At 32.8% G+C, this 25,572-nt stretch overlaps 1 protein-coding gene across 1 annotated transcript in view; it reads left to right on the forward strand.

Annotated features, from left to right (window-relative positions):
• AFTPH (aftiphilin) overlaps nt 1–22,830 on the forward strand; it is an 86,815-nt gene extending 63,985 nt beyond the window's left edge. The window contains 4 exon segments of the mRNA XM_051975387.1: nt 6,404–6,464; nt 7,945–8,118; nt 11,569–11,692; nt 21,662–22,830. Of these exon segments, the coding sequence (XP_051831347.1) occupies nt 6,404–6,464; nt 7,945–8,118; nt 11,569–11,692; nt 21,662–21,806 (504 nt within the window). The 3' untranslated portion in view covers nt 21,807–22,830.
• Nucleotides 22,831–25,572: the final 2,742 nt, after the last annotated feature.

A 25,572-nucleotide genomic window follows, 5' to 3' on the forward strand; every position in this document is an offset into this window, starting at 1 on the left:
AGCTTTATTTCTCTGTTTTTTAAACAGAGCTTTGATGATTTCTTTTTGGTAATATAATTTAAAGTCTGGTAATGCTGTGCCCATTCCATTCCTGTTTTTCCCCCATTATTTTCATTGAGATTCTGAACTCTTTTGTTCCTAAACAATGTTATTGCTATTTTGTCTTGCTGAATAAATGGAATTTTGATAGAAATATATATGGATATATAGTTTATATAGATATAATTTTAATTTTAAATTTTTATTTTGGCATGACCCAACCATGAACACTGAACATATCTGTAATTTGTTTTCTTGTTTTCTTTTATTTTGTTGGAGAATGTTTTCTAACTATGTTTATATTTTCATTTCTCTGTGTACCTTTCTAGGTTATTTCATAGATAATTTATGCATTTTGTAGTTGTTTTAGATGAAATTTCATATCTTTTTTCTTTTGATATTTGTTAGTGTTATATAGAAGTGCTGGGTATTTTTTAGGTTTATTTTCTATCCTATTTTATTGAAATTATAAATCATCTCATTCTCTTCACTGATTCGTTGGAGATGTCTAAATAACCATATTATTTACAGATGGGGTAATTTTTACCTTCTTAGTGTCAATATTTAAACCTATTTATTTTTTCTCTTATACTTTTCCCCTATATTATATTTCTAAAACATTGTCAAGTAATAAGAGCAGAGGTAACTTTGTTTTACTCAAACTGTTTCAAGTAATTATAGATCTCACATAGAATATTCTTGGATGATTTTAGATATAACCTATTCATTTTCCTCACCTAAAATATCTGTCGGTAGCTTACTCTTTTGAGAAATCATACTGTGAAAAAACCTTTTTCACATTATAATAAATCATCAACCTAATATGATTTCACTAGCAACTTACCCACTATACTTAGAAACAAGTTTGCATTTTTTTTCCTCTACAACTTTATAAAAGCTCTTTAATTTCTTTAAAATGGACATAATATTGCTTCTTATTACCTACCTCACAGGGTGATTATAAGTAATGAAGAAGATAGTGTATATAAATGTGCTTCATAAATTACAAAGTACTGTATAAATCTAAGTCATAATCCTATCAAATTAATATACATTTATGGCAAATTAAGCAGAAATAAATAATACTTTAAAAAATCTATATAGATAGAAAGATTACATAAAGATAGATAATGTTTCTTAAGCAATTTAATAGTATTTAACAAATATGTAGCCTTTTATGGGGTTTAAAATTTTTTTTTTACATGTAATAGCTAGGCAGATGGCTGGCACAGTGGATAGAATTAGAATAACTTGGGTTCAAATGCAGCCTCAGACACTTAATACTCACTAGCTTTGTATCCCTGGGCAAGTCACTTAGCCCGAATTGCCTTGCCAAAAATAGGAAAAAAGATACCATGTAGTATCATCTAATTATCATATCAGCTTTGTTAAGAATGAAGAACTGTTTTTGCACAAATGAGAGTGTAGCTCCAGAAAGTTTAAATAACTTGTCCAGCGTCACAGAAGTATTAAGTCGTGAAGCAAGGGGCAGCATTATAAATTATAGTAATATTTACTTTTATGACTATAAAGCATTTTACATACATTTGATTCTCACAAACATCCTATGAGGAAAGTCTATGAGTAATATTAGAGCCAGAAAGATAGATCATTTGCCTTTCCACTGCCACAGAGCTAGTAAATACATGTCAGAACCAGATATTGCCTAGAACACAGGTTTCCTGTTTGACTCTTTAACACATGTAGTTGAAAAAAATCTGGGATTAGTATGAATCAGAAGCATTAAAAGATAAGTTATAAAAGTGCTGCCTCGCTCTACTTGATGTCATCAACTAGGAGATAGGAAAAATAAAAAATGATTAAAGAATTAGCAAACATTCCCTACAAAGAAAAGCTAAAATTTCATGACTTATTAAAGATGATCTTTAACCATACTTTCTAGGTTCACAAAAAATTATGCCTAAACAATTAAAGTGTTTCAACGGGGCCCTTAAAAACAGTAAAACCGAGTCTAAAAGAAATGGTGGCTTTTCATAACTGGAGATCTTTAAGATACAGGGTGTGACTATAAAGTAATGAGACTGGTGTTTGTGTGCAGGATCAGTCTCATTACTTTATAGTCATGCCTTGTATATGCTCATCCTTCATACTGATGCCATTGTGTTCTAATTGGAGGTGGGAATGTGAAGTAAATGACCTAGAGATAATCGACGTTCATTCAGTAACTGATCTTTTGAGGTAATTTATAATTCTAAGACATAAATATTCATCTATGATTTCATGATTAGAGTACATTATATTTTTTTTTTCAGTTTTGAGGCTCTTTTTAAGCAGTCAAGCCTGTGTTTACAGTGAATGCCACATAATCTTCTCCATTTTTAGCCTATTTCTTAAATGCTTTTGGTTTTTTGATTTCCTACTTTATCTTGAGTTGTGTCTGGGTTAAATTTTGTATTTAGAAAAAGAACTAATTATTTTTTTTTAATCCTCATGTGCTTTGTAAAAACCTTGGGGGAAAAATGTTCTTTCACTGTTTGTCCAAAAGTTGTTTCATTTCTGCTATGGATATACAGTGTACTTTCCAAGTCATTCAGTGTTCTTTCTTTTGTTAAATACTTTGATATACAAGTACAGAATTAATAAATTCATTAATAAGGGCTTTGAGTACTATTGTGGATTGTGATCATTTGTTAGAGTAAGAGTTTTGAAGTTAAAAGTGTTTATCTATTTTAAAAAGTGACCAAGATTGTAGAAAATATAAAGATATGTAATTCATGCTATGTGAGAAATTTATATATTTATAATAAGAAGTGAATATTGTTAACAATATCACAATTTAAATTTGCAGTGATAGGTATTAATGTGCATTTTAGTGAGATTTCTTACATAGGAATATTAGTCCATGTGAGCTTTAGTCTGATACAAATATGACATCAGAACTGGAAAACTTTAAGGAATTACTTTCCCAACACATACTAAGAGATGTGTATGATCTTCAGAGATCAGATCATCTTATTCATGTTTTACTTCCTGTCACTATTAATTAATCAATAACTTTGAGAGGCAGTAGGGCATAGTAAAGAAGGTACTGGATATTGGGTCAAGAAGACATGGATTTGATTCCTACTTAGTATATCTTAGGTCACATTTTAAAGCTGCATGCTCCTTGGCATGACCCCTTTAGACTGAGTGAACTTCAGGTCTTTTCAGCTCTAACTCTATAATCCTTTGATCCTATAACTTTTTTTTTTATCCTATAATGTTCAAAATTGATTGAATTAAATCATGTAATTACATGTTTATCTTCTGAGATAAAGGATCTTTTTCCATTCAGATATAGGTAATGTCTATGTTTATTTCCTCCACTGAGACATTCCACATTGATTTAAACTCCTAGAACAGATGACCATTCTCTTTGTCTGAATCTGATAAAAATCAACAAGAGTTTGTCATTGCTTTTTTCTCTAAGACAAAACTTTTTGGTGCCTCCAACAGTTTAATTTGAGAAGATAGTATATAGAGACAAGCTGGGAATTGTTTCTCACAGTTCTTTGGTTTTTTTTAAATTGCATCCTTTGCATTAAGGACAGCACTGTTAGTCATGTTACCCACATACCTCTTACTAAATGTTAATCACAATCATGGTGAAGTCCACATTTCATAATGAGTGTATAGTCTGCTCCATCTTTATAAAACTCACTTTTAACATTGGCTGTGTTTGCCTTTTGGCCTACATCACATTGTTACCCAAATTCATAGGAAAAGTTACAGATTATTAATGAGAAAGCTATGGCTGAAATCCATGTACAAACACATCTTTCTTACAACTCTCAGACAATTAGCTGCCACATTTCTTAAATTTTTATTGTAGTGTTTCCTCCGCCTTTTGCTTCAACTATATTTTCTTCAGCAGCTTACTGCAAAGCAATTGCTGTTGAGCCAGTCCCTTTGTTCAACTTGTTCATGATTTTTAAGTAGATAGATTGGGGGGGAGGGGGCATTCACATCACATCATCATTATTGGCAACTTTGGCTATGTCTAAATGAGAGCAAACATCTGGAAGAAAAACTAAAATACTTAGCCAGTCCTTTATTAGTCTAAAATGTCTAGATGTTTAGCATATTATAGCCAAGACAATTTTTTTTAAACCTTTCATCAGGATAGTAATACATTTCAATGACTTTTAAGCAGAAGACTTTCAGCAACTCTGTGAAGTAAGTTGTATATTTATATACCTACGAGGTAATTGAGGCTCAGGGAAGTTTTAAGACTTACCTGTATTGATACAGCTACTAAGTGTCAGAAGCAAGGTCCACACCTGAGCCTTCTGGCTCTTGTCAAATCCAGTATTCTTTGCACTACACATAACACTCTCTGGATGATGTGGCATTCCTTATATACAGTATTTGATTTGTTATATATTGGATTTGACTATTAATTTTAAAAACTAATTTTTAAATTGAATGGGAGGGCATATATGGCCTAAATTTCATGTACAAAATTATGGGAGGTTTGTTGAATGCTTTAGTTTTGTTTTTAGGTGACTTAACAGACATTACAAAACTGATAAACAATATATGTAATAAGAAAAATAGGCTTTTTAAAAAATACAGAATTTTCAGTGGTAGTGCATTTTTCATTTCAGTTAACATTGTTGCCTGACAGACAGAATTTGTTAAAGCACTATTGATTCATATCTGTATCCTGTTTATCCAGGCAGTTATATAATAATAACTAGGAACACAGATTTGATTTTACTAAATGTATGCATAAATGTACATAGTACAGACATACCTGCATGCATGTACATATAATGGTACTAGTATATACTGAGATATATGAGTGTGTGCGTGGGTGGTGTGGATTAGTATATACAAAAATAAAACATTGCAAAAATACAAAAAATTTACAATGCCTAGTCCCCTTTCTAGAATGGGGGTGTTTATTCTATGAGACATCTAGTGGATGCAATAGATAGAGTGCTAGACCTGGATTCAGGAAGACCTCAAACACTTGTTATTAGCTCTCTGATAAGTCATTTAACCTCTGCCTCAAGTTTCTTATCTGTCAAAAGGGAATTAATAAATAGTGCCTCTCCCTCTCTCTGCTCCTGGTTGTTGTAATGCTAAATTGGGATATTAGTAAAGTGCTTTGCAAATCTTAAAAAAAAAGTATTAAAATGATAGCTACTTTTGTTATCTTAATAAAAATATTCTTAGGAAATTTTCTCTCACTAAAATGAGAGCCTGGTGAAATAACAGTTCATTTTACCAGTTCATATGAACTTCAGATTGTCAGTTTCTCTACAAATTTTTTATTCCAGGTATGCTTATACAATATCTTTTTGTTATTGCTTGACACCCATTTTATGCCTCATTTCTGCTTGTATTTTATTTCCACAATTTAGTTTGGGATGTTTTATGGAAGTTAAGAAATTTAAAAGCATGGATTATTCAAGAAATTTGGAGGAATATTTTTGTTTCTAAATGTTATTGTCTTTAATATATGTCACTTAAAATTATAGATGCTAAAACCTGAAAAGTAACTTTTTCTAATTTTGGAGCAGAATCTTTGATTAATTTTTATAGAATCAGACAGTATTCTAAATTCACAGAGTAGATTGAGATTCCTTAAAAATTGTAGATTAGTACTAGGTCTGCTAAGCTATCAGATTTTTGAGAAAAAGAAAAATTATTGTCCAATTAGTAACTATTTTCAGGTTTCTTTTTCTCCCACTAAAAGGGATGATAACAGGTAAATATTGGAAATTAAGTAACCTTAAAAACTGTTCCTGTCTATCATTTTCCACCTTTGGCTTTAAAAGTTTTATTAGTTATCAAATTTTTCTTCCTTAGAAGAGAAGTGAAAAATGTGAAAATTAAAGCAGAAAAATTATCTTTCAGCCAACTCTTTGTATGAGTAAGGAAACAAAGGATCATAGATGATAAATGGCTTGCCCAAGGTCATACAACTAATTACTAGTAGAATAAGACTAGAATCCTGTTCTCCTGCCTCCCAGGATGGTTCCAGCTAAGAAGTTTTTAGTAACTAATTCTTGGACAATGTTTTAAGGTTTTACGGTATATATTTATTATATATAATTCATAGATATTGACTAAATTTGACCTTTAATGAAAATACATCTTTTACTAGAAGTTTTTATCCATTTATTGCCATTTAACAAAAAGTTTAAGGCTTGATTTAGAAGACTGTAATGTGATCTGAGATTCGTCCATAATTATTCCTTTAGTAAAATGAAGTTTTATGAGATATTCTAATCTTTTATGCTATTTAGATTTTTTTTTAAAAAACTTTTAAATATCTTAAATTACTATAATCTGGATTGACAAATTTTTATTTTTTGTTTTTGTTTTTGTTTTGTTTTTTGGTTTCCAACTCTAGGAATCTCTACCACCTGTCCAGTTTGACTGGAGTAGCAGTGGCCTTACTAACCCTTTAGATGGTACGTCTCTCCGTAGAGCCTCTAGCACAAGAGCTAGAGTTAAGAAAGCTACAAAGTTCAGACAAACTTCTCTCTGCTGATTTTTTTTTAAGACATAATTCCTTATTCTTATCTTTGGAAATTCAGGCTTTCCTTCTAATTGGTAGTTTCCCCCAGAAAAGCATCCGTTAATATTCATGATGTAATTTCACAGTATATCTAGTAAGAACTAGATAAAGTTTTTATTTTAATTACTAGAAGTACTACATTGAAATTTTAGGTAACTCTGAGCATTCTCTAAGTAGCTAAATAGTATTGTCTCTTGAAATATTTAACTTGGAAAAATATTTTCCTGTTAAGCTTCTTTTTATGGGGGAGAGAGGATGAATGCAAAATATAGTGAATAAAGATGTTTCAAAGCATAATTGTTTAGCCAAAAGCAGTTTGCAAATGGTGCATATTTTTTTTGATTCAAAAGTTTTCAGATATATTCATATTTTTTAGAATACCAGTATTAAAGTGGAAAGTGTGTTTTGATGATTATTTTCTAAATTCAGTTTACTTCAGTGTTCAAAATTATTAATAAGTAATGAATGTCAGCAATTCAAATTTTGCCTGTGTCATTGTTGTTATTTATGACTTCTAAAAATGCTGGCAAGGAAAACAAGTTATCCCTATGATTTAAAGGGTTGAAAATAAGGTTAAAAACATAGAAAGTTAAAGAAGGTTTTCTTTTTTGTAATAAAACTTAGGTTATAATAAAAATAATGATTCTTCATTATATTGTTTAAACAAGAGTTAAATCTTTTTTCTTTTTTTTAATCACTCTCATAGTCCCTCATGATAGTAGTGATGCAGAAATACCTCAATTGTAGCAGATTGCATACCTTAGTGATGAAGGAAAGCCTGGATGGACTTTTTTGCTGTTGTCTAGTGTCTGATTACTTCAGTCAAACCATCATGCTCTCTCTTAACAAACAACTTCTTTAAAAAATCTGTATCTCATTTCTGATTACTGTTTCAGAGTTAAAGGGGAACAGTACAACTTGAAGTTATACGTAACAGGGTAGGACAGTTGTGGCATCCAAGACCACATAGAATATTTCAAACTAAGATACTGTATTGATCTGTAGCCTGAAACTGGCAAGTAAATTTGTCAGATTTTTAAGTCACTAAGTCAGCATTACTAACTTTGGAAGACCGGTTTGGGCATGAACAATGATGAATTTATGATGGACTGAAATTATAGTATTGTTTCCCTTTAACAGGCAGACTTCCCTGGGTCTTTCTGATATGGTTCCATTTTTTAAAAATTGAAATAAATCTTTTCTTTCTAACTACAAAAATGCTAGTGTTTAATGACTTGCACTGTACATGAGAAAGTGTACATTGAGTTAAGTTGTTACTGTCTTTAGATATAACAAACTAATTCTGTAAGCATTGTTTTCATATTGATTTTTAAATTGTATAATGAGTACTAATTATAACTTGCATGTTCAAGTGTGTGTCTTACCCCTTTTTACACATAACCCCTCCTCCCTTGGCTTACCTTCTGTATGGCTGCCTACCACCACGGTCACTGAATTCCAAGCTAGTGGAGGTTCCACTCTCCTGAACCTTGATTTCTTTGGGCCCGTGGATGACAGTAGCTCTAGCAGCACCACCACCATCCCAGGTCAGCAGAGTGTTCAAACCACAACTGTGATCTAACTTGTTACTAATAGCATGATCATGGCACTTGACTTTCCTATAAGCAAGGAAAATATTTTATTGCATTTTTCTATGATATCTTTTTAATGCTTTTTTTTTTCTTTAATCTGTCTTTTGTTAGTTACTTTGCAGTACCAAGCTACAAGTACCTTAATTTGAAGTATTTTTAAGGGCAAAGTGTAATGTTATAAAGCTTGACGATAGCTTTTAGGAATCAAAAGTTTAATCTTCTTAGTGATTCAGTGTGTGAAAAATATCCCCCTCCTCCTCTTATGAAAGATGTGAGACTTTGTATGCTGATTTTTAAAGCACATTCTATAAAGCCATTTTTAAAAAATCTAAGTACAATTGTATATGCATCTTTTACATTGTAGTACCTGTGATTACAGTGTTATTGCAAATTCTGGCATTCAGATAATTACATGTACTTTGGTGCTGCTAATATAGAATTAGGTTCCAAAATATTGGAGTCTGTTGTTTAGTCAAATAGTCGACACATAGATCTCTATTAGAGTTTTTATAGTTATTTCTTAAATAGCAGGTATGCTGTTGCCTCTGAAGAAAAGTATTATTAAATTGTAGAAAGATAGTTGCCTATGGGACATGAAAAGCTAGAAACAAAGAAAATATATTGGAGAATGCCTGTAAAAGGAATGTTCAGCTCTGCTGAAGTTCAGTCCATTGACTAAAGGATTAATGTATTTTGTCATTTTCTAACTAAATAAAAGATGAACATTGTAATGGTGTTTTTATGGTTACATTTTCTTTAAGATATTTTGACAAAATTTCTGTTACCTCCACTTGTGGTTTGGTTGTCCTACTAACTGGTCACAGGGCAGCATTGGTGACCCAAACCCATATGTAAACAAATCCCCTTCGATAACACTTTCCAGGCCACCCTAGCTGTTGGCACATTTTAATTTTGTCCTGCTCTACAAGAGATGCTTCAGAACTGACAGCACCCTCTTCCCAGTCGGAGAGAAGTTCTAAGAAATGGGGAGGACCCAAGAAGGGTGTCTGAGGTGTGACCTAATGTTTTTCCTAGCCCCCAATATTTGCTCACTCATTAATGGAAACTTATTGCTGCCAATTGGTACAATGACCATACCCTGGAATCCAGGTGATTCTTTATGTTTTCATTTGCTTTTAAGATTTTGCAAGCTTGTGAAAACCAACAGTGTTTGTTTTAAAATGATTTGTCGTTCATTTGAATTACTTCTAAATGCACTGCTTCAATGAACTTGCCAATTAGCTGTTGGAGGACACTCAATGAACTGGCAATCATGCATTTAGTTTCATTGATTACTAGGGAAAGATGCAACAACTTATGCAACTTCCTTGGGATGAAATGAGCTTCCTTAGTTTCATTTTCTCATAATTTCATTTTATAATTTAAAAGAGCTCACTATTTTTTCTTTTGAATTCCTAATAAATTTAAAAATATAAATTATAATACAGACTCATTTAAAAATCATCCATAGGAGCAAAAAAAAAAAAGGAATTTAAAAGGAGATATAGAAGTGACATGATAACCCAGCTTACTGTCTAATGCTGAAAGCCAAAAGAACATACCTTAGGGCAGACTTAACTGTCTCATAACAATAACAATAGAAGTGCATTTTAGCACAGTTAAAATAGCATACTTTGCTTTTTACCTATTTTTATATTTTCAGTATGTTCATAAATGTGCTAGCTGCTATATGATTTAAATCTTGTTTTGGCTTATTTTATTGCTGTTGGGTTTTTATTCAAAACTTGTCATCAAGCAACAGTTATAAACACCTTCCTTGGTAGGTCATTTCACCACTTGCCTGCATTTTTTTTTTCTGACTTGTTTCTGGGAAAGTCATTTTGTCTTAGCTTGCAATTATTATTTTTTGTGTAAAACTTATGTAGGAGGTTGGCATAGAATTTGGTGGGCTAACTTGAGTTATTTACAGGCCTCATTAAGGTTCTGCTGAAAGTTCTACAAATTATTCTCTATATCTATATGTATGGTATTTGAGTTTTGAGAAATAACCATACTGGTTTAATTGTTTTGACAGTAAAGCAGCCAATTTTACTTTTATTAAACCTGTCAAAATGAGCCAAGCTTTCTCTCACACCTTTCTGTTGCCAGTCAGGATATAATTTTTCCATAGAACAGCATCTTACTGCATTGAGCATTAACTTAAATTCCAAAGTAATCTCAAAATTTAACCTTTAAAAAGAAATTTTTCTCTATCCAACTTGTCTCTCAAATCCATAATTTTAACATTCTTAACTGTAATCCTAAATAAATACAGAATTGTATAGGAACGGAACAATCATTTATTTTGAAATAATATGTCTTATACCTTAATGGGATTCCAAAAACTTGTGAAAGTTCTCGTATTTTCTATAGCCTTCCTCCCTTATTGGAAGTGGAAAATGTGGGGCTTGCTGCTTTTTTGCTTGTTTGGGTTCTGTGAACATCTGAGATCTATTTTTAAAGTTTGCTGATCTATATTAAAAATCAGATTTAAATACAGTGTTGTTCACTAAGAAGGGACTTGCAAAATGCATGTTACATTAACAGGAATTTATAAGTGAGTCAAAAGGATAAACACAATTTCACATTGAACCAATAAAAAATTATCTTTGAATTGTTATCATTTAATCATATTTTCAAAAATTACTACCACAACTTACAGCTGAGACAAAGGGTTAATAAAGGCAAGAGCAACAATCACTGAAGCAGTGTTATTTCATCTGTTCCTGCTGTTAATAAAGGGCAATTCTGAATACTACCAATAGTAACTAATCAGTTTTTACAAATAAATCCTTTTTAGGGATCTTTTTTTACTGTCAGACGATGTGTCTTTTAAGAAGTCACATTTATCTATAAGCATTTATTACGTACCTTCTGTGTTCTAGGGCACTGTGCTGAGTGCACAAAAAATAGCCTCACATTCTAATATAAACAGATAAAATTGTTTCCCTGAATATAAGTTCAGCTTACTTAAACTGAATATTATAATTCCTAGATCCAATGCTGTAGGTTGAGGTTTGAGTTCTATCTGTGTTTGCCTATCTCCAAAAAAAAGATTTAAGAGGACCTTAGCTTTATATTGTATATTATAAATCTCATATAGAACATTAAAATTTTGAAGGCATCTCTTTATGATTTGGCAGTTTTTTTAATCCACTACTTTTTAAAAAAATTATTCTTATAAAATCCTTTATACCCAGATATGGGTATATGCACAAAAGTAAAATTTCTTTCATTAAGAATGAAGGTTATAATGAGAAATGTAATCATATAATATTCTGGAAATAATTTATGGTGATTATAAATTACTCAGATGTTTACAGAATTAATCCTTTTGCATTTTGGGCTGTGGCTGATTGACAGATTTTCATCCTGCTATCACTGACTATCATTTTATACTATAAGGTGTGGATCCAGAGTTGTATGAGTTAACAACTTCAAAATTGGAAACCACCAACTCAAGCATAAAAGTGACTGATGCGTTTGCAAGACTCATGTCTACAGTAGAGAAGACAAGCACATCTACCAGGTAAATTTCAATAACAAACTAAACATCTTGAAGATAAGAATTATTTATTGCAAATCATAAGTATTACTTAGATTCCGTGTTAAAGTAAATCTGAAATGAAAAGATATGAAAAGTGTCCATTATTTTAAGAAACTGAATTACTATTTTAAGATAAAAGTTTATATGGCAATTATCAAGTAGGTAAAAATGAATTAAATGCTGTGAATTGGGAATATTAAATAAATTCATTCAAGTAATTTATAATCTAGCGAAATGATAATGATTCATCTCTTTTTATAACGGAATGAAAGAGATTATAATAAGGTTATTTGATTAATATTTGTGAATTTCTTTTGAACTTGTCAATACCAATTTCTCCACATTTGGAAATCCAATGTTTCTCCCACTTCCCTATTCCCAACTATGTACTGTGTGTCAAACTAGACTTGGAAATGCTATTTTTCATTCCTCAAATTCACCTGAACTTTGCCCTTATATCCTTTTTTACCTGATTCAGACAAGTAAAATCCAGCTTTCCTAGATACTTCCAAAAGATGCTATTATGAAACGCAGTTGGTTTTGGAGAAGGGGAAATTTTTTTTCTTTTGATTTCATGGAAACTCTAAGGTCATGGATTTTGGAAAAAGCAGAACCCTAGGAAAGTATCTACTAAAGTTATTTTAAAATATTTTGTTGGTCCCTTAAATCACATTGTGTATTCATATTCAAACCAAAACTAAAGTTAATTGTTTGTCGACGAAAGAACATATTTTGGCAGAAATAATCATGTTTAATTCTTATATTGACAGTGCTACAAAAGATTAATGATTTATCAACATTATTCAAAGGGAAATGTTTATCTTCCATCTCCTGTTCATGCTTCCTATTGAGTGTTAAGGCTCTTGTTTTTGAAGGAGTACATTCTACTTGCATATCAAATCCTAAGTTTCCTATTTACACCAAAATTTTTTCATTTGTTTTTTAAGTCATCAGAAAATAGTCATAAAAACTTTTTCTCCTATATATCTGTCTCTAAATTTTGGCATGCAGTCACGTTGCCGATCAGAATTCCACTTACCATGGAATATAGTCATTTTTAGATTTTAGCTATGCTGTTAATACTTGCTGAGGACACCCTTTCAACTCTACCCAGGTTGAAATCTTAAACTATACATTGTTTTTTCCTAGATTCACTACTTCACTAGTAATCATTTTTATCGACTTGTGCTCTTTAGCAGGATGTTTAAGGGAGATATGTAGAATTAATAAAAATCTATATCAAGTGAAACTAGTTAAAGCTGGATTTTTTTTTTTTTTGGTTAAACTTTTAGAATCTTTTAATTGTTCATTTTCCCCAAATAATTCCTTTTATTATCAGAATTTTGATTTGATGTTCTTTTCCTAATTATTTTGTCCAATTAATGATAACGATTTGGAAAATTTGGGAATTGCCAGTGATGAAAGTTTATTTTTTGAACCATTAGGAGGAGCTCTAAACCTCATGATTGACTTGCTTTATTTTAGCTTTTCAAAATAGCTACTGAACAGTAGTCCTATATGTTAGAAAACTTTCTAAGCCTTATCAGTTTAAAAACTTCCCTTTGTGTTTTCCCATTCTTTAGGATGTTTTGGGATTGAGTTGGCAAAAAGTTTTAGGGTGTTTCCTATAATCATTCTTACAGCTATATTGAGTTCTTTAGCATATATTGAACTTCTTAAACAAAAAAAGCCCAAGCTTTTCATAGCCCAGTATTTCTAGATTTCAGGAATTGTTATTAGTTGCAAACCCTATGAGTAAATGAAAGATAGAAATTTAAGTGGCCAATGAAATTGCTCCAAGCCACCATACCTGGGTCATGAAACGGATCTAGGATAAATTCAGGCCCCCTGTAGAAACACAATGCACAATGACAGTTCCAGTTTCCTCATTTTCCAGAGGCAAGTTATACAGGTAATGATAACTAACACTTTTATAGCATAATTAATTTCTTTTCATTTGAGCCTCAGAACAAACCTGTGAGATTAAGGAAACTGAATTAAAAGTTCCAGATTTAAGAGTTGAAATTGGTCTATCAGATTTAACCCTGGAAGGGCTTAGGTGACTTGCCCAAGGTCACACAGCTCAAACATGCCTAAGGTGGGATTTAAACCTTAGTCTTTCTGATTTCAAGTCTAGCTCTATAAGCACTATGTCTAAGACCAACTGGAACAAATGATGCTTGAAAGAAAACATTTTGATTTTTAATCAGTGATTCTTTTAAAATTGCCTGTTAAATCATAACCAAGGGAGTTTTAAAGAAAAATGCATAGGTAATTTTATACCTTAAATTTTTACTTGGACTCAAACCTTATTCTGGTCATTGATCTTCCTTGAAATTAAAAGACAATTAAATTAAAAGTCTTAATCAGATAGTATTAGAAACTTTACAATATAACTATTTTTGTTAAAGAACTAAGAATGGAATTTCACATTTTCTTTATAAATTTCCTTAGTCTTCTACCATTAAATTCTACAATTAAGTGTAGGATATAATTAAATATGACCAAAAGGATTTATTTACCTCAATAGGTAGGGTAGATTGGGAAAGAGGCAGAAAGATTAATGGGAACTTTATTGACAATAAGCTTAGAGATCTGAAAGGTTTCACTAGCCTCAATGAAAGTAATTTATTCAGAAATTTCATATGAATAATAGAGATATTATTCCTAATGACACTTAGCTACATGACTCAGAGATCTATATGCAATTTTTTTCCAAATGGAACTAGTCATCTTATAAAGCAGAAAGATCTACACCTAGTTGCGATTTTTGGAAGGAATTGCCTAAGTTAACTCTAAACTAAAATAGGCAGTGATTACGAGCATATTTCTGAATGTGTTACTTTTTAAATATATGCTGGGAAAAAAAAGGCTGGGAGCACAGATGTTCATTTATTCTAGTGTTCTATGATATGAAAATGTTGATCAAACATCTCAAACATTAACCTTCATCAAAGATAGCTCCTATTTTTCCTACAATTAAAAAAAAAAAATACCCATGATCTTCATAATGACTCAGCACCTACATTTACTGGTTTTGAAACATTTTTGAAGAAAAAAAAAGAAGCCAATATTAATGCTAGTATAACAAGGTGTATAGTGTGGTGTTATCTAAGATTTAAATGGACTGCTATACAATTACAACTTAAATTGTACTATGTAATTCTGTAATGCCTTATCTCAGTCATAGAAATGATCTCAAAATTATTTATTTAAAACCTAAGAATCTCTCGATCCTAGAACTGCCAGAGTTTGGTGCCATATATCTTGTGGGATCTCAAATAAAACTGCATATTAATTTTCACATATGTTCTTGGATATATGGACATTGCCAGTCATTGTAACTGAGAATATCCTATTGATGGTAGTTGCTAGTCACACGGGAGCAGATGGCACATGGACTCAGTGTCCATATGTATGCGTGGTGAATTTTGTTTGCAACTGTCCTTATACTCAGAGTTAGCTGAAAACTTTTGCCTTAAAATGTCTACTTTCTTTTTGATTGCTGCACTGTCTGCCCAGGTCAAATCTCTGACCTGCTGTGAGTCATTCTTATATTCCTCCTTGAAGTATTGTTTACCTCCTACTTGTGTTCTGCATTTCAGCTCATTCTAAAAAAGCTGTATGGTTGTTTTCTTATCTGTTCACCAGACAAGACTCACCCAATGAATGAAACTATGAGAAAAATTGGTTCAAACCTTTTCATTCATAGTTGCAGTGAAGTTATGCTGTTACAGTTCTATCTACATATGTCCAAGTTGACATATGTAGACATAAGTTCTGAAAACAAAAATAAACTTTAAAATCTGCTACCAATAAATAGAATGGGCATAAGGTCAAGTCAGTAATCATTTATTAGATACTTCCTATGTGCCAGGCCTTGTTCTCAGCACTGGAAATAAAAATACAGGCGCCCTTCCCCTTCCCCCCCCCCCAAAAAAAAAAAAAAAAAAGAGCTTCCTTTCAAGAAGTTTACATTCTGATAGGGGAAGATGACACATAATAAAAGGAAGCTGAAGGAGGTGAAGGGGGAGGTATTCAACTTACCATGAGTGCATGGTGGAAAAAATCTGAATAACCAAATCAGGAGTATACCTGGAGAGCAATGAAGACAGATGACCTGAGTTTTTTACTTAAAATAGAGGGTCTGAAAGAAACCAGCCCATCCAGGGAAGGAGCCACAAGAGTGGAAGATACACTGTGAAAAGTTCAGAGGGGAGTGAACTTTCAGGGCAAAGAGGTTTCTAGAAAAAATCTGGAGAATTAGGAGTGTGTTCTAGAAAGGAATGAATAATAGCTTCCTGAAAATATGATCCTTAAGCACATGTACTTGGTTTTTTAGGCAGCCTTTCCTTTCTACTTATTAATACATCATATTGCAAAAGTGTGAATATAAATCAGTTGTTTGGAATTTGATACCATTTTCCCATTCTAATAAATGTTATACATGGTTAGATTCCTACTTAACCCTATAAAATTGTTTAGCCTATATCATGTGAATTATAGTAAACTCTGATGTTCTAGAGATAGCTCCTTTTCCCCCACACAATTTAAAAATTAAAATCTTTATTTTGGCTTTGACCTATATTTAGTGAGAGAGAGGTGTTATCATTCACTTGGATAAAGACGCATAGATGCAGTATTTATCAAATTTGCAGGTAAGACATAGCTGAAAAAGATAGTACTACACTGGATGATAAGATTCTGAATCCAAAATATATGCTGGCTTGATTATTAGATGGAACAATTCTCATAAGTTAATGTGAAAACACAACTCCTGTACTTGAGAGGCTGATTTTTGGAAACTAAGAACAATGTGGAACAGGCACAGCAACAACTTAGCCAAAAATGCCGGAGGAGTAGAGCCAACAGTAGTATGAAAGCTTTTAGGGACATAGATAGTATCTGGACCCAGGGAGATGCTGAGACCTAATCAACCCCATCTGAGAATGGACATCAATGAGTAGATGAGATCAATGAGGACTAGAAAATTTGCTTGGCTTGGCCACCCAGATCCAGAAGTTGCATTTAAAGTCCTGATTCCCAGCTTAGCTCCTGAAGATATCCGCACTGTTTCCATAGCTTAGCATCCCATCTCCTACATCTCTGCCTTACTACAAACTGTGCTACCTTTCTGGAATGGATAGCCTTCTCACCTTCACTTCTCACTTGAAATTGGCTACAGGAGCTCTTTGCCAATCCCCATCATTGTAAATGCTCCCTCTGTTCTCGAGTTATGGTGCATGTGTTTATCTGCCAACATCTTTTAGCCACTGCACCCATCATTGTACCTAACACTAACAGGCACTAAGTGCCTGTTGGATTGGATTGAGAGGCAAATTTAGATTTGATCTTAAGGCAGAATTTCCTAACAATCAGAATGAACTGACCATGCAGTAGTAAGACTTTCCCACATAACCGTGGCCTCTCCCTTCAGGTCTCCATGTAAAGATTGAAAGACAACTTTTTAGATATGTTAAAAGACAAATTATTTAAATAAAGATTGGCTGAACTGGTGGCCTTCTAGGAAGATCCCTTACAACTCAGGAATTCTGTGGTTATAGCTTTTGTCCCCCTGTGAATCTAGCTTTTGGGATGCCAAGAACACATCTCTCCTAACATACCATCCCTGCCATTATTCCAGCAAAAAACCCTTTTTCCTTTTCCTCCCTTCCCTAGTCCCAAATCATATACCCTGCAAAGGGGATTCAATTCCCAGATTCTTTAGAAGGTAGGTCTTTTTTATTGCATTTTTTTTTTATTTTGAACTTAACAAACCTAAAACTAGCATTTTCATATATATCTTTTGGAATAGAAGAAAAAGATTGCATCTGAAACTCCTATCTTATCAAAGTTGCATTTCTTTTTAAGTATTTAATAAATTTATCATTTAGCTTCCAAAGCTATCTTTGTCTGGGATTGCTTCTGATCTTCCTTCTGTCCTTTTTGTATTTTTAAAATTTGTTTATTCATCCCTGATTTCCTTTTCCCTTTTATCTCTCCAGTTAAAAGGAAATTAAGAAAAGAAAAACCCACATAATGATTTGAATTGTCAAGAAAAATAAATTTTCACATGCATTCTGAGTCTTATTTCCTGTTTATCCAGAGGTGGTACATGCTTCATCATCAATCCTCTGAAATCACAATCATATTGATCAGAGTACATATGGGTCATTCAAAATTTTTCTCTTTACATTATCATTGCTAGGTTTTAAATTGTTTTCCTGGTTTTGCTCACTTCATTCTGCATCAGTTTTCTCAGAAAGTATCTCCTTCATCATTTCTTACAGAGCAATACTATTTATTCGATTTTAGGTTCACATAATGTAATTAGTTCAGCCATGTGGAGAGGTCTTGATAGGCAAGATCAAGGTTTGGGGAAGTGGGGTGGAGTGCTTAATGTTCAGTAAAGTTGTATTAAAAATGGAAACATTGTGAGTATGGGACTTTGGTAAGTTAGAAATGTATAAATGTAGAATTAAATGTCTATATTTGAAGTACAATATTACAGATCCAGGATGCAATTAAATGTGAGATTGCCTAGTTGAGAAAACATTTTTTTGAAGTAAGGTAAAATTTAGGGAAAATAAATAATTTTGCTGTTTAGGCCTCTCATTTTATCTGAGTAGAAGTTTGAGATAATGCCCCATCTTTTCTAGAGTTAGAGCTGCTGATTTCAAATGAAGTACCCAATTGCTTATAATTCTCCTTTCATCCCTTCATTTGTTACTGTTATACAGTTATTGGGGGGGAGGTTGGGTTCTGCTTTACAGAGGTATGTCTAGTCTTTTTGTCTACCTGTGGTCATCATAATCCTTGTTTAGGTCACTATTATCAAAAAGGCATTTGCTATTTGATATTTGTTATTCTCTTATTTTTCTTTTTCTTTGTATTAACTTTCACTTCCCTAAATCACCCTTTATCTACCCTCCCAAAGTCATACCTCATAGTAAAGGATAAAAAAGGAAAAAAAAAAAAAAAAAAGAAAGGTAGGGGGAGGGCTTTTCAGCAAAACTAACCAACACATCAACTAAATCTGATATTGTATTCCGTATTCTACAACAGTAAACACCCAACTTGACAAAGAGAGGAAAATGCATTTTCACATTTATTCTTTGGAGCTCAATGTGGTCATTATAATTTCACATTTAATTTTGATAATTGTTGTTTTATTTATATTCTTGTAATCTTGTCTATTTTTTAATTTTGTGCCAGCCATAAATCTTCTTGTGCTCTCTGTATTCTTCCAAATACAGTCATTATTTCTTACAGTACAATAATGCATTTCATTCAGATACTATAATTTATTTAGCCATTTGGCCTCTACTTTATTTCAACTAGATCCTTTTCTGAAATATAGCATTGATCAAAATATTTGAAATTCAGAACTGAATTTCTATCACATAGAAGCCTTATAAGAAAATACTTATTTTGAATGAAGTGTTCTTTATAGCCTGCTTTCATATCACTAAAAAAAAAAAAAAAAAAAAACTATATCTCACGGTTCTGATAAAAATCTGTTATATGTTCTTTGGGGGGGGGCGGAGATCTACAGTGGGAAAAAAAAATATTTTTACTGGCATAGTATTGGTTCACTTTGATTTTCTGTTTCTTTTCACTTAAAGTCATGTTTGTTGAGCTACAATATGAGGAATTCTATTGGTCTATCTTTTTTTATCTAGAGAAGGTGATCCCAAACATATAATTTTCATCTTATGTTTTGAGTCAGTTAATATATAATATAATATATAAGAGATCTTATAATGACTTTAGGATTATAACAGTAGAATCATAACTGTCATTGATAGCTGTCATTTATTAAACATCAACTCGTTACAATGAGAATTAAGCATACATGACATTAACTTCAGCTAATGAAGATGCATTGATCTTTAAAGAAATGATGTGTGTATTGTTTGTTATACACATAAACACCTTGTTTTCTTCACTTTGGGAGCAACAGAGTATGTGTTAATTTATATTTTCATTGGCATAATCTTCCATTTATATATATTTCATTCACAAGAGTACTTTTAAGTATTTAAAAAAGTATTTCAGAACCCTAGAGTTTGTAACAAAATTATTTTATAATAAAATAAATTTAACTCTTTTATTTAAAATAAAATACTTAAATTTTGTAATAAGAAATTAAATGTTTAAATAGCAAAAAAGACCTCTGTCCTCAAAAAGAATAAAATTAACCCAGACAAATAAAATAAAACCTGAGGATAGATCTTAGCCGGAGATTTTGGAAGTGCGATACCTGGAGAACCTGAATTTATTGACCAAAATTAGGTCACTACCTGCTCAGTGCCAAGAACTTTGAAAAAACTCAACAATGAAACTTTGTTTTCAATTCTTTTTCTTTTACAGTTTCTAAGTAGCCTTGTGTCATGTCAGCTTTTAAAATGATAACAGATTAAACATATACACTAAGCCATATGTTTTTACTTGACATCTTAAAATGTAATACTTCGTGCACCCCCAAGTAATTGTTCAACATGAAGACTTTTAGAGAAAATGGTAGGGTAATAGAAGATCCTGAGGCAAAAATACTTTTTTTCCTTCCACTCATCCCTCTTCTTCTTTCTCTCCCTCCAGATGGAGCAGTCCATTCAAGCATAGCTAATCATAGGGATCTGCAAAACTTTGGATATATCTCATTCTTTTCTCACTGCAATAGAAGCTCAGTTCAGTAGTTTATCTATTGATGTAGTTCCCAGTGTCTTTGATGACAGTTCTAATGGATGCCTTGCACTTTTATTTCATCTTTTGGCCTTAAAATCTAGTGTTGACTTTTCTACTTATTTAACAAAGCCTTTTGGTTATATTGAATTAAGGAGAAATGAAGTTATATAGAAGGATCCAGTTTAGGTGTAAAATAGTGACTACAGTTGTTTTGTTTTACATGTACTTTTCCTATCCTTATCTCTCCCTCCTTCCCAAATTCAAAGAGTAAATAATAAATTATTTGGCAGAAAAAAATGATTAGCCATTAGGTGGTAATTATCTTGGCTCCCAATTTTCTTTTTCAACCAAAGAAAAGTCATCCTTCATTTAAAATCAGAAACTTTTGGAGCAAAATAAATACATATATACATACATAAAGAAGGATCCTCCTGCAAGTATTTTTTTAATACAATTAGTATCATGAAATACCCTGCAGATTGGATTACAATAAAATGCTCTTACTGAGCTACTTTTGAAGATCATTTAGAATTTCCTGTGGTGCTGGCAGCTTCTGCTCACTAACAAGTAAAGCATTGGTCCTTTGTCTATATGCCTCTAGTACAAACTCCTGGTCTCCTGTTGATCATAACCTGTAAAACCCTGTATGGTTTCATCTCTGGTTACCTTAGAGACTGCCTTTCTCCCTCTGCTCTTTGAGCATCCTCAACAGAAGAAATCATCCTCAGTGCTGCTGCTAATGGGCTCTCTCTCTGAATCCCAAAGGGGCAAAGTCTGGGTGTTTTTACATAGAGGACTTTGTCTTTTTCTGGAATTCCCCGATGAAAACCAACAAAGCCCTAGGTTGAAATTTCTTGCAAGGATTCAGGCCAGAAACATTTTATCCTATGTTATTTTAATTACTATATTTTCATAGAGAATAAGGAAAGTCCTGTTAGGCAAAGTGGACTTACTACTTCAGGTTTATTGTCCTTTAGTAACATTTTTTACTTGAAAAATTATAAACTTTTCAAAAATGAAAACTGTATATTACTTAGAAGAATAATTGTGCTTGCACTAGCACTTGACAAAGGAAGAAGCTTGAAAAAGCTGCCTTGTGCTGAACCAAATGCAAGTCAGAAATGGAGATGGACAGAGAATATAGGTGTTGAGTAGGAGTAACATGCACTTAAGTCCTTTATAGATTGCTGATTCATATCATGGAGCAGGTTTTTCCAATTGACAACAAAATGATTAACATTTTTCTTTTTCTTTGGTAAACAGGAAGCCTAAAAGAGAAGAGCGGCTGAGTGAAGAGGCCGCCAAGGTGATTGCTAGCCTTCCCGACCTAACTTTTATGCACGCCAAGGTGTTGATGTTCCCAGCTACACTGACACCTTCCACAAGCTGTCACGAGAAGGCGGACTGATAAGTGATGTGAATTGGACAGTTTCTATTGATTTCTTTCCTTCCTTCCTTTCCCTTCCCACCACCAAAAGCATACTTGCTTTAATTTAAAAAAAAAATAAAAACAAAAAACAAATTTCAAGTTCAGCTGATTTGTTGGTAAGCAGCACTAGAAAGATATACATAGTAATGTATATTTATTTACATACTGAAGTCCTAAATTTATATTAGAAAATGTAAATAATTGGGGGTGAACATTTTTGAAGATTTATTCTTTTTGTGTTGCTGGGGTGTATACATTTATGTCTTTGTGAAATACACTGGTGGTGTCCTTCTTACAAAACTTTGAAAATTAAAAAAAAAAATCTTCACTGTCTGTGAAATCCCCTTCAGGTGTTTTTCAGATTGCATTGAATGTCCTCTTAATTTTGTCTAACACATTGAATTACTTTTGCTATTACAAATGAGCTCCAAAGGTCACTGTTTATTTTGTTTTATTTTGTATGTGGTGGGTTTGGTTCAGATCTTTAAAAAAAAAAAAAAAAAAAAAAAGGCTGTTGCTGAAGATTTGGGGCTATTTTTTAATCTTTTTCAATCTGGCATATTACTGTACGGCCTTTTATAAGGTACTTTCATCAGTTGCTATTCTGTTAATAGGGATGGATCATTGTCAGAACTTGATTGGGAGGGGTTGTATTAGGAAAAAATTGTGTCTGCTTTAATCAGTTTGATTTGGAGAAGGACCAAAATTATATGAATGTCTTGCAATGAAACTTACCTGTTACTGATTTTTTTTTGTTCTATTATACCACTATTTTGTTTGAGGATTTTGCACAGTGTAAAATGACATAATCATAGATTGCTATGGTTTAGGCTGTATATACAGTAAAAGACTATGGGTTGTCAATGTTTGGGGAAATTCCTATGGAAAAAAAGAGAGATGTAGAAGAACCTCTAACAAGGTTAATATGCATGCCCCAGGTCTTTTGAGATTTAAGTGTGTAAATTTCCTTTTAGCTTATACAGAAATAAAATAATTTAAAAGATGTATAGTCTGGTGTCTCTTTGGGAAGGGGGGCTGCTAACAGTTCCATTTTGTGCTTAAGAGCAAAGTTCAGGAACTTTGGGGGGGGTGCTTTGATAATAAAACTGTTTAGTTTCTATACTAAACAGCCCTTCAAAAATGATGAGGCTTATGCTGTTCTAAAAACTAGAAGAGAATTTGATTCTGGCCCCTGAGAATTGGATCACAGCTGAACTGTGCTGACATGTGACCTTGTGACAAAAAACTAATAATCAAAGAGGTGCCCTGTGATATGGTTTCAGCTAAGTATATTGACAATGCCACAGTGAAGTAGTAAAGCGCTGGTTTGGTTTTTCCCAAACAAAGCAGGGTATCAAGTCAAATAGGGTGACAAATTCCTCCAAAGTAATTTTTAAATCTTAAACTATAAGATTTTCATTCAATAATTTATTAGCCAAGGCCTGTTCCTGTGTAGCTACACATTTGGGAATTGTTCTTAACTACTTAAAAAAGTAATGTTTTTAATTTAATTTGTAACAATTCTACACTGAGCTTTTGAAAATCTTACGAAATAATGGCACTTCTCTGGAAGAAGCAGCCAAGTGCTCATCCATCTTATTATCATAAGACTTGGACCCAAATCTTAGGAGATTCTATATTCATATCTGATGATATACTAACCATCAGAAAACATATATTCATGATTATTTGGCTATGATGATCTAGGGCTCACTTGACTAGTAGCAGCCTTTCATATTCCTACCCGGGCTGAGGGTGGCCAGACCTGGAGTCTTTGGAGAACATTGTGGAAAACAGCCATCATCAGTGAAAAGCTTATGGTTACAGTGAATCTCTTCAGCTTGAAAGTTCGACGATTCTTCTCTATGAACTGACATTTATGTAATGCTTTACTTGATGTGTTACATATTATCACCTTTTATCCTCAGAGGAACCTTGTGAAGTAAGTAGTATAAACATTGTTACAACACTCATTTTAAAAATAATCTGGGCTCCAAGGGATGGTGACCTTAAGGAGTATTACTTGGTGAGAAGGGGTGCCTGTGAGATTTGATTCTATGTCTTCTGAGTTTAAATCCAAAACCAGATAGTGTAATAGAAAATGTTGAACTTAAGTTTAGGTCTCTAAGTGAGGCACTTAGCCTTTACTAATTATATGACCATAGTTTCTTCACCTGTAAAATCAATATAATTTTGCTAATATTTAACATGTATATGGCACTTATATAAATAGACTATTTATGTAAGGCAAAGTGCCTTACAGATATGAGTCATACAGATAGACTTATCCCAGTTTTATAGATACAGAACCAACAGGGCAGAATTTGAACCCAAGATTTTTCTCATGTCCAAATCTACTGCCTGCCTTTTTACCTAACTCACAGGTTGTGCTGGAAAAGATGCTATATTATCGTTATTGTGACTTCCTTCAGATTGCAGTGCTGCTCACAATTATAAAAGGTTCAATGTACCTTCTTTGATGTACCTTCTTAACATCACTGTAATGATTCCTGTAATGCATACTTTATCTCAGGACTTATTCTGGACAAGCTAGTTATTTCCCTTTCTAATCTTGTGCCTGCTTTTTCTTTTATTTTCCTTTTAAATGAAGCACGTTAACATTTGGTTGTCAAGTTAAAATCAGTGCTTCAGTTTGTACAACTTAAAATTTGTAGCCTCAAGCCAAACCAGTGGTATAATTGTATTAAAGAGCACTGTCTATTGTCTAGGAAAGTATGTTTGGAGTCTTGACATAGTAGGCTCTTCATCGCTCCTGGCACATTAGTGAATATGGGGAGGGGAGCAGAGGGAGAGGCTGCCAGCTGCAAGCTGATCTCCATACCCAGCCACACAACTGCCCGCCGTGGCAGCTGCCCATTTGTTTCCTAAGCACAGCCAGAGGACCAAGCCGTGTGGGGGGAAGGGAAAAAATCCATTGAGACTTGAAGGAGCTGGTTGGTGCCAGAGCCATCAAAATCAGCAATAAGGACTGGATTCAGTACCATAGAAACAGTAAATCTACCACCCAGAATCTCATTTACCAGGATTGTCATGGAGCAATTCAGGTCAAAATGAGAAGTTTGATTTCAAACTACCCTGGTCATTATAGTAATAATGATAATAAGGTAACATTTATAAATAGCTTAATGTTCAGAACACATTTTATATTCATTCTTACTGGCTCTTTGCAACCCTGAGTTAAGTTCTACAAGTTGTATTTCCATTTTACAGATCTTTAAGTGACTTGTCCGGGAACACACAAATATGATTCAAGCCTGAATTCTTACTCCTGAATCCAAATCTGGTACTTTTTCAAACATGGTACACTGCCTCCCAAGTAAGACAACTGTCCTCTGTCCCTTGACATTTCTATTGCATGAATTCTATAGACTGTTCTTCATAACTTCCTGGTTATTGTATTTGATATAACAAATTGGTACTTTTTGTATCTCACATTCATTCTTATGACTCTCCTTGGAATAATTCATCAAACAACAGAGTGAAAATTAATGTAAGTGGCAGAATTATTGTGATAAATAAGTAGGCTTCAGTGGTCCAAGTTAGAATTTTTCTTCCTGGTATATTTTTTCTTGAGCTATTTTGTGGAATTTTCTGTAGACTTTCATAACCTAAAACACCACCACTATCAACCCCAAATAGTCTTAAGATATTCTGAGACTTTAGGAGAACATTTTGCTAAGTTCACTCACATAATTACCCTCACTTCTTCCCCGACTGTTACAAT

The sequence above is a fragment of the Antechinus flavipes genome, chromosome 2, assembly GCF_016432865.1.
Source record: "Antechinus flavipes isolate AdamAnt ecotype Samford, QLD, Australia chromosome 2, AdamAnt_v2, whole genome shotgun sequence".
Lineage (NCBI taxonomy): Eukaryota > Metazoa > Chordata > Mammalia > Dasyuromorphia > Dasyuridae > Antechinus > Antechinus flavipes.